The 13,392-nt window shown below is 42.4% G+C and overlaps 1 protein-coding gene across 1 annotated transcript in view; it reads left to right on the top strand.

The window, feature by feature from the left end:
• Nucleotides 1–13,392, top strand: part of LOC119813100 (ATP-binding cassette sub-family A member 17-like) — a 77,857-nt gene that overhangs the window by 2,278 nt on the left and 62,187 nt on the right. Inside the window, exons 2-5 of the mRNA XM_038328222.1 lie at nt 483–744; nt 7,613–7,740; nt 8,824–8,986; nt 12,512–12,771. Of these exons, the coding sequence (XP_038184150.1) occupies nt 483–744; nt 7,613–7,740; nt 8,824–8,986; nt 12,512–12,771 (813 nt within the window). The remainder of the gene's footprint in view (nt 1–482; nt 745–7,612; nt 7,741–8,823; nt 8,987–12,511; nt 12,772–13,392) is intronic.

Consider the following 13,392-nt stretch of genomic DNA (forward strand, 5'->3'; position numbering starts at 1 on the left):
CACAGAGAAACCCTGTTTTGAAAAACAAAACAAACAAACAAACAAACAAAGAATTTCATTTCTATAAGTTCACACTCCCACAGTGATTCTGTGAGGTCTCATTATGAAACAAAACTCTTGTTGATTTCTAACTCTTGATGGTTTAGAAGCAGTATTAAATAGAGATGCCTGGCTAGCTCTTATTCTGTCTTTTACCTTTTGTGTCTGTGTTTTGTATAGGAAGGGTAGAAGAAATGAAAGAGGTTTTTTTGTGTTTGCTTGTGCACTTGTTTTGAGACAGGGTCTCAATGGTATATCAAAGGGTGGGCTCAAACTTCCTAAGTAGCCAAGGGTGACCTTGAATTTCTGATCAGTCTGCCTTTAAACCTCTAGGATTACAGATGTGAGTTTCTCCAGCTTTCTAAGTAGAAGAATGCTTGCCCCATAGAAATCACACTTGGGTTTCATCTGGGATTGACATGCAGCTGTTGTTTCTGTTTCAGAAGCGGAAGACTCTGATAACAGTTCTCGAAATCCTGATGCCGTTACTGTTTTCTGCAATTGTACTGTATCTTCGTTTCAATAGTATGCCAATACATGTATCGACTACTAAGTACCCAGCATTTGATATCAGTTTTCTTCCAATATATTTTTATTATTATCCGATGAGAAGTAAATATCAGTTGGCCTATATCCCTTCCAAAAGTGAGACTTTGAAAACCGTTACTAAAATGGTGGATCAAGCCTTCACTGTTGGCTTCCAAGGTCAGATATAAGATGGAGTAGGGAGGGCATTTCACTTTTTCTTATTGCACTAAAATGTTTTATTGCGTTTATTTGTTGTGGATGTGAGTATAGGTGTGTGTATGTGTGCATTCTGTGACGCACAAGTGGAAGTCAGAGGACAACTTGCCAGAGTCATTTCTCTCCTCCCTGTGGGCCCTGGGGATTGAACTCAGGCTGTCGGGTCTGCTGGAGACATGGCGCCATCCTGGAGGGCATTTTTATAGTGTAGTTTGAAGTGATGCAAAATCTGGAATCTCCAAGCATCTGAGGTGGTAGTTGAAGGAAAGCCTGTCCTCTATGCGTTTTTATTATTTTACAGACCACACTGAAGGCATTCTTGTATCACAAGGTTTAAATGCTAATTAAAATGTTAAATACCTTTTTGTTTGTTTTTTTTTTTTTTTTTTGAGGCAGGGTTTCTCTGTGTAACTTTGGAGCCTATCCTGAAACTAGCTCTTGTAGATCAGACTGGTCTTGAACTCACAGTGATCCTCCTGCCTCTGCCTCCTAAGTGCTGAAATTAAAGGCATGTGCTACCACTGCCTGGCCCTAACTAGCTCATATAATTAAAATTAACCCATATCCTTTGAATCTACATTCTTCTACGTGCATGTTTCCTCATCTCCATTATGCCCATCCTGGTTCTTCCAAGGCGACTCTGCCTTTCTTCTCCCTAGCATCCTCCCTTCCCCGAAAATCCTCCCTAGCTATTGGCCATTTGGCTTTTTATTGAGCCAGTCAGAATGACACATCTTCACAGTGAACAAAAAAGATTATTCTACAACATACTCATAGGTTTCTCTGCTTCTCTTTCTTATTGTAACCCAGTCTCCAGACAGAGGCAGAAAGATAACTCAAATGGTCATTAGGATTTTGCCCATGCCCTGCTTACACCCTTCTATGGTTTCCCAATACACAGACTTTCTAGACTATGCTCCTGCTGTTTCTTCTCTAGCTTCCTCTGTCAGTACTTTTCTCTGCTTTCTTCAGTGCCCTCTTCATGTAGGTCACTTGGTGCCAGCCATTCCTATGCCAGTCTGTCTTGCTTTTAGGAAGCAGCTAAATAATTAGGTTGAGTTTCTCTCTACTACCTTATTCTCCTTTATAAAGTCCGGTCTGCCATTTTATCAGTATTGTCATTAAGTGTCTTAATTACACATTTATTAGCTTTCTGTGTATTGTCTACTTTCCCCACTGTGCTCAGGGCAGAGGACCGTGTCTGTTTCTTCATCACTGTGTCTTTATAGTGCCTGGAACATAGTAGGTGGCCCAGGAAATATTTATTGAACATAACAGTTTAACTAAATGAATAAAAATTTTCCAAATGTGAGGTTCATATAAAAGTTTCTTCAACATGACTGTGATTGTTATATTGTCCCTTTATGTGTATTTAATCTTTTTCTCTTGCAGCATTTAATACTCATTTTCCTTAAATTTGAGAAACTCCTTGATTTCTTTCTTAATTTCTGTATTGACACATTTTTCATTCAGTAGTGAGTTATTTATTGTCCATGAGTTTTAAGCTTTTTCCTGTTTCTGTTGTTATTGATATGTAGCTTTAATCCATGGTGGTCGGCTGAGGGTGGTATTTCAGCTTTCCTGTGTCTGTTGAAACTTGCTTTGTGTCCAAGTATGTGGTCAGTTTTGGAGAGAGGTCTGTGAGGTGCTGAGAAGAAGGTATATTCTTTTGTGTTTGTGTGAAATGTTCTATAAATATCTATTAGGTCTATTTGGTTTATAACATCAGTTAGATTCAGCATTTCTATGTTTATTTTTTTATCTGGATGACCTGTCTATTGGTGAGAGTGGAGTACTGAAGTTTCCTCCTATAAGTGTGTGAGGTTTGATGTGTGATTTAATCTGTAGTAGTGTTTCTTTTATGAACTTGGGTGCCCTTGTGTTTGGGGTATAGATGTTAAGAACTGCAGAGTTCAATCTGCACACCTTTAATCCCAGTACTCAGGAGGCAGAGGCAGGTGGATCTCTGTGAGTTCAAGACCAGTCTGATCTACAAGAGCTAGCTCCAGGACAGGCTCCAAAGCTACACAGAGAAACCTTGTCAAAAACATAACAACAACAAAACAACAAAAACAAAACAACAAAAACAAAACAACAAAAACAACAAACGAATTTCAGTGTCCTCTGGGTGGGTTTTTCCTTTGATGAGAATGTAGCATCCTTTCCTATCTCTTCTGATTCATTTTGGTTTGAAGTCTATTTTGTCAGATATTAATATAATTAAATGAGCTTGTTTCTTGGCTCCACCTCCACTCACCTGGAATTTCTTCTTGCCCTGAGGGGATGTCTATCCTTGATGTTAAATTGTGTTTCTTGGGTGCTGCAGAAGGACCGATTCTGTTTTTGAATAGATTCTGTTAACACTATCTTTTTATTGAGGACTTGAGGCCACTGATGTTAAGAGATATCAGTGAGCTGATATTGAGGGTATCAATGATCAGTGTTTGTTGATTACTGATATTTTGTTATGTTGTGGTGTGTCTCTGTGTGTGTTTTTCCTCTTGATTTGCTTTCTGGGATATTTATTCCGTGGGTTTTCTTGGGTGTAGTTAATCTCTTTGCATTAGAGTTTTTTCTTCTAGCAGCTTCTGAAGGGTTGGATTTGGAGATAAATATTTTTTAACTTTGATTTTATTATACAATGTTTTATTTTCTCCATTTTGTTGTGACCGAAAGCTTTGCTGGGATAGTACTCTGAGCTGGTGTCTGTGGTCTCTTAGTGTTTGTAGAGCATCTGTCATGGCCCTTCTGACTTTTAGAGTCCACTGAGAAGTCGGTGTTAATCTAATAAAACTTTTCCCCTTTCAGCTTTTAATATTCTTTCTTTATTCTGTATGTTTGGTGTTTTGAATATGTAGAAAAGGGGAATTTCCTTTCTGGTTCAGTTTATTTGGTATCCTGTAAACTTCTTGTATCTTGATAGGTATCTTCTTCCTTAGGTTAGGGAAATTTTCTTCTATGATTTTATTTAAAATACTTTCTGTGCCTTTGACTTAGGTTTCGTGTACTTCCTCTATTCTTATTGTTCTTAGATTTGGTCTTTTCCTAGTATCCGGATTTCCTGGAGGTTTCGTGCCAAGATTTTATTTTAGATTTAATATTTTCTTTGACTGAGTTATCATTTCTTTCTTCCGTGCCTGAGATTCTCTCATCCATCTTTTGTATTCTTTTGATGAGACTTGCCTCTAAAGTCCCTGTTTCAGTTCCTAAATTCAGGTCTTCTTTATTGATTCTATTTTCATTTTCAGGTCTTGTTTTATTCATTTCCTTCCACTGTTTGTGTCTTCATAGTTTTATATAAGGGTATTATTCATATCCTCCTTAAGGACCTTTGTCATACTTATTTATGATTATTTTAAGGCCATTGTACTGTCCTTCAGCTACATTGCAATTCTCAATTCTTAGAAATCTGCCTGCCTTCCTCTGCCTCTTGGGTGCTGGGATTAAAGGGGTGCTCCACCACCCCCTGGCTAGAGCAACACATACTCTTAACCACTAAACCATCTCTCCAGCCCCATGAATCCTCTCTCTCTCTCTCTCTCTCTCTCTCTCTCTCTCTCTCTCTCTCTCTCTCTCTCTCTCTCTCTTTGTGTGTGTGTGAGAGAGAGAGGGGGAGATTGAAAAAGAGATTGAAGTGGGGAGAAGAAAAAGGGGAATAAATGTAGGTGTGCACATGCTATTATACATGTGGAGGGCAAAGGATAACCTCAGATGGTGGGCCTTTCCTTCTTCTTCTTCTTTTTTTTTTTTTTTTTTTTTTTTTGATTTTTCGAGACAGGGTTTCTCTGTGGCTTTGGAGCCTGTCCTGGAACTAGCTCTTGTAGACCAGGCTGGTCTCGAACTCACAGAGATCCGCCTGCCTCTGCCTCCCGAGTGCTGGGATTAAAGGCATGCGCCACCACTGCCTGGCTCTTCTTTTTTTTTAATGTGTAGCCCAGACTGGCCTTGAACTTGTGATCCTCCTGCCTCTGCCTCCTTCAGCAAATTTTACCGGTAGGCACCACCACAATCGGCCCTTCCATCTTTTCGAAATAGGGTCTCTCCATTGTTTTTCTGCTACATACACCAGGCTAGCTGGCATGATAGGTATCCATTATAATGCACCCCGTTTTTATGTGTGATTTTATAAAGTCTGTTTCTCTAGAGAACCCTAATACACTGGCCCATGAATTTCAGGGGATTTTCCTCTCACCACCACTTCTTCATTCTGTTGTGTCTGACTTGTTTTTTTTTTGGTTTTGGTTTTGGTTTTTGGTTTTTTGAGACAGGGTTTCTCTATACAATAGCCCTAGCTGTCCTAGCACTTGCTCTGTAGACCAGGCTGGCCTTGAACTCACAGAGATCTGCCTGCCTCTGTCTCCCAAGTGCTGGGATTAAAGGCCTGCGCCACCTCCACCTGGCTTATCATTTTATTTTTTATGTGTATGGATGTCATGTATCATCAGATGTGTACCTAATGCCCACAGAAGTCAGAAGGTGACATGGGATCCCTTGGGACTGGAGTTGCAGATGACTGTGGGTGGCCATGTGGGTGCTGGGACTGAAACCCAGATTCTCTGGAAGAGTACCCCGTGCTCCTAACCACTGAGCAGCTCTTGCCATCCCTTGTTGTGACTGGTCCAGGACAGTGCCTAGGGGCGGTGAAACTACAAGAGATACTTCCTAGGGATTTCTGAAAAAGAGCTAACTGTGGGTGGATGTTTCTCTGCCGGCTTCTCAACTGCACATGAAATCTACTGGTGTTTTAACTACTGCCTATGGCTCCATGTCTCCAAAGTCAGCAGCCTACCCGTCACTCAGGCTGCAGCCTGGAAGGACCCCCTGCTCAGCAGTGCTTGCAATATGTGGGTTTAAACTAGGCTGAGAAGCAACCAGCTGACCTTCCTTTTTGACTAGAGACCCAGCAAGAGGCGAGTCTCTTCACTTGTTCCAAATCAAAAGGAAGTGTCAAACACCAAGTCCAAGCCTAACTTTCCCATGAGTCTTCTCTATCCCTGTGGCTTCTCTATGGCTAATTCCCAACAACTAGTCTCTGACTCTGCCCCCTGATTCAAGGTTAACTTTATTAACACAATCTCAGAGTGTCACAGTTCAGTCAAATATCCTGAAACAGTTGGTAGACAGGTTATTTGGATCAACCCTTCAGTAATAAAGGCAATATGGATAAACTACTAAGTACATATTCTTCAGTTCATTAAAGAACTAATTAAGTAATAAAATAAGTTCTAAAAATCTGGATATTTCTTGATCAAAGAGGTAGATCCCTTGGCAGTTATAACTTCATTAAACAGAATGTTTGTTTCTTGTGTATGCATATAATTTTCAGTTTAAGTGTGAATGTGTTCAATAATGGGACACTGTGTCACTCCAAGGCTCAGGGACCACCTTGGAAGAGATGGAGAAGGATTCTAAGAGTTGGTGAGGGAAGAAGGGATTGAAACTGTCTTCTGCACATGACAGGACCTCACAGTGGCTGTGGCTGTCTGCACAAACCTAAGCCAGTCTCCACCCTGGATTAGGAGGAGAAGGGGTTCAAAAGCCTCATCCCAGCTAAGGGGCAAGGAAGAACTGATGGATTCTAAGGGAGGATGAGTCTGTCTGTCCTGGTGTGGTGGCCCACATCTTTAATCCCAGCACTCTGGAGGCAGATCTCTGTGAGTTGGAGGTCAGCCTGGTCTATACCATGAGCTCTAGGACGATTGGGCTGCATAGTCAGAGCTACCCTGAGTTACCCTGTGTGGCCTTGAGAAGTTGACTTTAACCACACTCAGGAGAATATGGACAGCATAAATTGGATTCAGTGGGCTATTAAAAAAATAAAGATATAAATTGGGTTGGGTAGGAAGGTAGGGTGGATCTGGAAGGCACTAGGGGAGGAGTGGGAATAAATATGATCAAATACACTATATGAAATTCTCAAAAATTTAAAAAATGCAGTTTTTAAACCCAGAACAATTGAACATAGAAACTATAAAAACTGTTTTTGACTTTTTTGTTTGTTTGGTTTTTTTTTTGAGACAAAGCCTGTCTAATATATAATCCTGGCTACTCTGGAACTCACTATGTAGATCAGGCTGGCCTTGAACTCACCAAGATCCATCTGCCTGCTAAGTCCTAGGAGTGCTATTGCACCACCATAGCCAGTGAAAAAAATTTAAAAAAAATAGGAAGAGACCTAAATATGCTAAGTAAAGAAAAGAACAATAACCTTATAATAACAACAATAATAATGAAAAACACTATTTTTTCTAATTATGTAAATATATAAATACAGCATTTACTCTTATGGTCAGCAACATGGCTCCATGGCTTGCCACATAAATGTGACAGCTTAGTTCAGTCCTTGGAACCCACATAAAGAAGAAGAAGAGAGCCGACTGAAAAATTATGCCATGACCTCCACATGCTCTTGCACTCACGTATTACACACGATAATGAGTAAGAGCTATCCCTTTCCCTTCCTCAGCGTCACTTCCTGGATTCACAGGCAGTTGTGGACTGCACTACACGTCCCAAACTGAATAATAACAACAAAAACAAAAGACAGGGCTTCTCTGTGTAGTCCTGACTATCCTGGAAGTCAATTTGTAGGTCAACCTGGCTTCAGACTCTGCCTCCAGAGTGCTGGGATTAAAGGCGTGTGCTAAAAGCCATGCCTTTTAACTAATTTCATTCTAAGTGTATGTCTCTCTCTGCTCATGTGTTTGCAGAATGACTGAGTGAGTGAATGGCGAAACAAGCTGGAATCTGAACTCTCCTTAGGATGACAGTCGGAGGCATCGCTTGCTTTCATGCCAGCTAGTCACTAACTGGATTTTTCTCTTTGTAGCTGTAGGCTTTCCTTCAGTGCCTTTATTTGAAAACTATATAATTAAGGATCCCAAGTCTTTCTACATACTGGCAGGAATTGTTTTTGACCACAGCTTCAATAGCAGCAATGAACCTTTGCCACTTATGGTAAGATAACCTTCCTGTAACAACCTATAATGATTTTGTGTGTGTGTGTGTGTGGGGGGGGTGATTTTCAAGACAGGGCTTCTCTGTGTAACAGTCCTAGCTGTCCTGGAACTTGTTTTGTAGACCAGGCTGACCTCGAACTCACAGAGATCTGCCTGCCTTTGTCTCCCAAATGCTGGGATTAAAAGCAAGCACCACCACCACCCGGCCCCCTGTAACAGTCTTACTATGTGGTTACATTCTGAGTGTGGGTCAGTCAGGTTCTCCACCCTCCAGCTTTCTTCCATGGCAGCTTTGTTGACTTATTCCAGAGGAAATGAGTGGATATTCCACATTCACATCTTACAGCCCACTCAGTTGTTTCAGACTCTTTAAAAGAAATCTGTTCTAGCTGAGCAGTGGTGGCGCATGCCTTTAATCCCAGCACTCTGGAGGCAAAGGCAGGCATATCTCTGTGAGTTCGAGGCCAGCCTGGTCTACAAGAGCTAGTTCCAGGACAGGCTCCAAAGCTACAGAGAAACCCTGTCTCGAAAAACAAAACCAAAAGTAGTATGTTAAACAAGACTATCTGGTTTATGTTTTGCTATGGGTGAAACACTTGTGTGTAGCTTTTGTGCTATACAGGCAGTTTAGTGACTTTTAGAACTTGCACTGTGATTAACAAAAACCAACCATATTTTACAAGCATGTGTTATGTTACATACATGTCAAATACCATATCGTGTAACCCTCCAGGCCGCTAATGGGTCAGAGACTGTTTCCATCCCCCTTTCACACTGAAGGAGCTGAGGAAAAAATGATTGAGATTAAGTAACTTGACCAGAGTGACTGCATTTTAATAAGAAATTTGGGGCTGAGGTCTAGGTGACCTGGTTCCAGAGTATTCTACAGTTCATTGTTCCTTTCCCAGGTTGGTCACAGGGATAATGTGCAGAGAAATATAAGGAAGACCATTATGTGATTCCAGGAGAGACACCTGTCTGTGTGGCCTTAAAGAGTTAAGACAAATAGTTTTGCTCTGTCGTGTACCATTGCTGAGTTCCAGGATCTCGAGGCCAAATGCTTTCTCTCTGTTTCTCGTAGGTTAAGTATGACTTGCGCTTCAGTTATGTTCAGAGGAACCTCGCACAACGGAGGCATTTCATTTTTCAAGAGGAGATAGAAGGCTGGTGCACAGCCTTTCTTTATCCTCCTAGTCTAAGCCAAGAACCCCGGGAATTTACATATGCTGATGGGGGACGCCCTGGTGAGGAAACTCTGAAGCCTGTAACATTACCATGAGCACAGCCACATTTGCCCTGTACCACATATTTGTGATACTGTTTGGCTAACTGAATGCTCGCCTAAGATTAGCATTTCAGCAGAGGTCCAAGGAGCTGCCTTTGGAAAATGTGGCGTTCAATAAAATGCTTATATTCTAGTATAAGGTAAAACAGCAGGGATGTATTTTAATTGTTTATAATGGCATTGAATTGCTTGAAAGAATGAAAGCATTTTACAAGAACAGGGGCGTGTGCGTCTATATTTGTAACATTTTGCTTTTTAAAGTATGTTTGCTACTGTTCCCTACAAACAACTCAAGTGAATTTCTTTAATTTGTTGAAATTCCTGTAAAATAACGACTCCTCTACCTTTTCCTTTCCATTTTAGGAAAGTTACTCCTGGGAAGGAGGCATACCTCAGTGGTACTTGCCTAGCGTGAGACCCCTCATGTTCAGTCTCTAGTACTGCCAGAACTAACACGCGCTGCTGACTGTTAGAGATGTATGGGAATTCATCTTCGTACAATGGTTGCTTCCAAGGTTACGGTCAGGAAAGGCCTCCCAGAGGCTAGAGAACACAAGGTCCCCAGATGCTGCTTTCTGCCACACCAGCCTCTGCCTGATGGTGTGGTTAGGGACCAGAACTCAGCCAGGGAATTAGGGAGACACCAGTGCATTTACCTTGAGCGCAGCCTGGTCCCTGTTGAGAACCCACGGGCATTATCCTTGTTTCACACGTGCAGGACCAGAGTGGAACCATAAGTATAACATGAATGGCCAGTTACTTAGGGAAGATGTAGCCTTCATCATGACAGAAACATGACTTACATTTTGTGAATGTGTAATGTTTATGTGACCTCTCTTCTCCACCTGTAAGTAGCACTCTTGTTTTTCTGCCCCTTCCCCAAACCCTACAATTTTGGGGATCAAACCCAGGATTTTCCACATATTAGGCTAACACTCTACTAATGAGCTATACCTCTAGGCCTGTGCTGTTGTTTATTCACTTTTTAAAAATGATTTATGGCAGGCGGTGGTGGTGCACGTCTTTAATCCCAGCACTCGGGAGGCAGAGGCAGGCGGATCTCTGTGAGTTCGAGGCCAGCCTGGTCTACAAGAGCTAGTTCCAGGACAGGCACCAAAGCCACAGAGAAACCCTGTCTCAAAAAACCAAAAAATAAATAAATAAACAAAAATGATTTATTTATTTAGTATGAATAGTGTTCTGCCTGCATGTGTGCCTATACGCCAGAAGAGGGCACTAGATCTCATTTTAGGTGGTTGTGAGCCACCATGTGGTTGCTGGGAATTGAACTCATGATCTTTGGAAGAGCAGCCAGTGCTCTTAACCTCTGAGCCATCTCTCCAGCCCGTTTGTTTACTTTTACAGCACTGAGGAAAGAGTTTAGCATCTCACATATGCCTGCCAGATATCTCAGTCCTGGGAGGCAGAGACAGGCTCATTTCTAGGGTTCACTGGTGAGTCTAGCCTAATTAGCAAACCCCAGGTCCCAGTGAGAGTCCTTGTTGATGGCTCTTGGGCAACAATACCTGAGTTTGGCCTCTCCCTGTGCACACATGCTCATGTGCACACACGCGGGTGGTGGGGGCAGGGTGGAGTGGGTGCTGAACACATGACCTCTGCATTGGCTAATACTCCATTTGAATTTACTGCTCTTTCTGAATCTTTAGATCTCTCGTTGGTTCTAATTCTATCCACTTTGCCCGCCCACAACTAGCTGGAGAATACTAGCTGCCTCTTTTTCAGATCGCATGACAAGCTCCACTCTTTTGTCTCCCACTTTGGAGTCATACCCTAAGAAAGTACTCTTCCCCTTACTGTTTTGCTCAGGAAAAGCAGGTAACATTACAATCAGGTGAGGTGTTCCTAGGGGCTCCTGTGTCCTAATGCATATGTAAATGGAGGCTGTTCTTCTGTTTTCTAACTGCTCAGACCCAAATAATCACACAGAAACTATATTAATTACAACACTGTTTGGCCACTGGCTCAGGCATATTCCTAGCTAGCTCTTACATCTTAAATTAACCCATTTCTATTAATCTGTGTATCACCATGAGCCTGTGGTCTACCAGTAAGGTTATGGTATCTTTCTCCTTGGGCAGCTACATGGTGTCTCTTGACTTTGCCTTCTTTCCTCCTCTATCTCTGCTTTTATTTCCTGCCTTGCTATATTCTGCCCTCCCATAGGCCAAAGCAGCTTCTATATTAACCAATGGTAATAAAACATATTCACAGCATACAGAGGGAAATAACAGGCATATGCCACATCAGGTATAACACATGGCTCCAAAGCTAGGTTGTAACTCCCAGATTCTGTAATCTTTCTGTGCAAGAAACACTGCTGACTTTCTTCTCGTAGCTCTCCAGGAAGAGTAGGGGAGAGCTTTTCTTAGTGTCTGCTTCCTGTCATCTTGTTCTCTGCTGTGGAAATGGACACATATCTAACAGTGCAGACATCCCTACTTGGCACCCACTTTCCCTGGACCTGCCCCTTCCATGGCAGCCCCCAGTTTCCTCTCTGGCAATTCCAGGCTTGTGGAGAAGTGATGTTCCATAACTGAGATGCTCTCCACATGAAGCAGCATACCCCCGAGTGGGGGCCCAGGAGCCACTCCTCACATGCAGGATACACGTTCTCCAATTCATTTTAGGTTTCTTGACTTCCCACCAGTCAAGCAACTGTTCTTCCAAAACTGATCACCAGCCCCTCATTATAGGATGACCACACAATTATCTTTCAGTCTTGTGGCTGCATGCCCACCAACTAGAATCCAAATCTAAGTACCCAAGTATTTACTCTGATTCTAGAAAATACCCTATAATTGTTTAGTGAAAACACACATACAAACCAAATTAGAATGCATAGCAATATCCAGGGCTCATTGCCAGCAATTTGCCCTTCCCTATTGTAGTTTGACAGATCTGGAGGTCTGCCTATGTCTAGACAATGGGGCACTGTGGTCGCTTCTACTAAAGGGCTCTGTACTGCTTCTACTGCCCTTCCATGGAGGCTGGTTACCCTTGCTTGGAACTAGATAACCACCACTCAGGATCTTTATCTTGCAATCTATTTTTATTAAAAGTTGATCCTGGCACACCAACTACACTGATAAAATGAGTGTTGCTTATGATAAAGACAGTGTTTGTGGCTTGCCAGCAAAATACAGCAGTCACAACACAGGAAGTCTGCGTCTTTCAAGTGCTTTGAGTCTAACTGTCCTGTATTTATTGTATAATCAAAACTACAGAACAGGTGCTCTGTCCACAGAGGTGAAGAATGAAGGGAGACGATCCCTAGAAGACCCTTGTCATTGCTTCATTCCCATGACTCTCCAAAGTGGCTCCTCTCTGACCTCTGTGGTATCACGAGACCCCTAAGAATACCTGTTGGCTGTTGTCTGTCTTAATGACTAGCCAGGATCCACCTGAATTTTCAGTCATTTTGATCATCAGCCTTTCTTATGCTTGATATTCTGATTTCTTGTAGGATACAGCAGCGAAGGCTTCCTATCAATACAGCATGCAGTAAACAAAGCCATCATGTGGCACCATGCTCCCCATGCAACACTCAACATGTTCAAGAATCTCAAAGTACTGTTGCAGAGATTTCCGTTTGGGCCCTATATCCAGGACCCATTCTTAGTGATCCTTCAGAATGAGTTCCCTCTGCTGCTCATGCTCAGCTTCATCTGTGTCGAGCTCATAATCATCAGTTCCATTTTACTGGAGAAGGAGAAGAAACTGAAGGTAGCTCTGTCTACTCAGAGGGGAAGGACAGGGCTATGGGGAGGATGCTAATGAAATATCTCCGGGGACTGAGGCCCAAGCAAGTGGAAGGATTCGTCAGCCTCAGGTGAACTGAAAAGCAGTTTTCATATTTTTATCCTGCTAGCAGTTTAGGGAGCCCCATCTCTTATCACACATATTCTCTCTTTTAGGTTGCCCAGCCTAGTAGGTCTGCTCAGTTAGCACACTGTTGCTAGCAGGGCAGGCGTTCAGACAGTGTCCACACAGAGGGGATTTTTAGCCACAGTTAACCCACTACCATTTTGTGGCAAGATGTTTGAGAAGCATCTTCTAGGAAAATACAACCGAAGACAGGATTTGTTCCCTCTGAGTTGGTCCCGAAACTGGTTTCACTACTCACTTTCTGTACTCGTCTGTTTACACAACCTCTATTACTTCTTTTCTCGTGTTCTAACCTTTAAAAAATATCTTGTATTGCTTAGGCTCTTGTTTCTCAGACGTGGTCTCATTCGCTAACCAGTAGTGACCTGGAACCCACTGTGTTGCCCAGGCTGACCGTGCACTCATGGTCCATTTGCTCGGGCCCCCCCAGTGCTAGAGGTTCATCTGGGTAAAATCTTC

Source organism: Arvicola amphibius, chromosome 4, assembly GCF_903992535.2.
Source record: "Arvicola amphibius chromosome 4, mArvAmp1.2, whole genome shotgun sequence".
NCBI lineage: Eukaryota > Metazoa > Chordata > Mammalia > Rodentia > Cricetidae > Arvicola > Arvicola amphibius.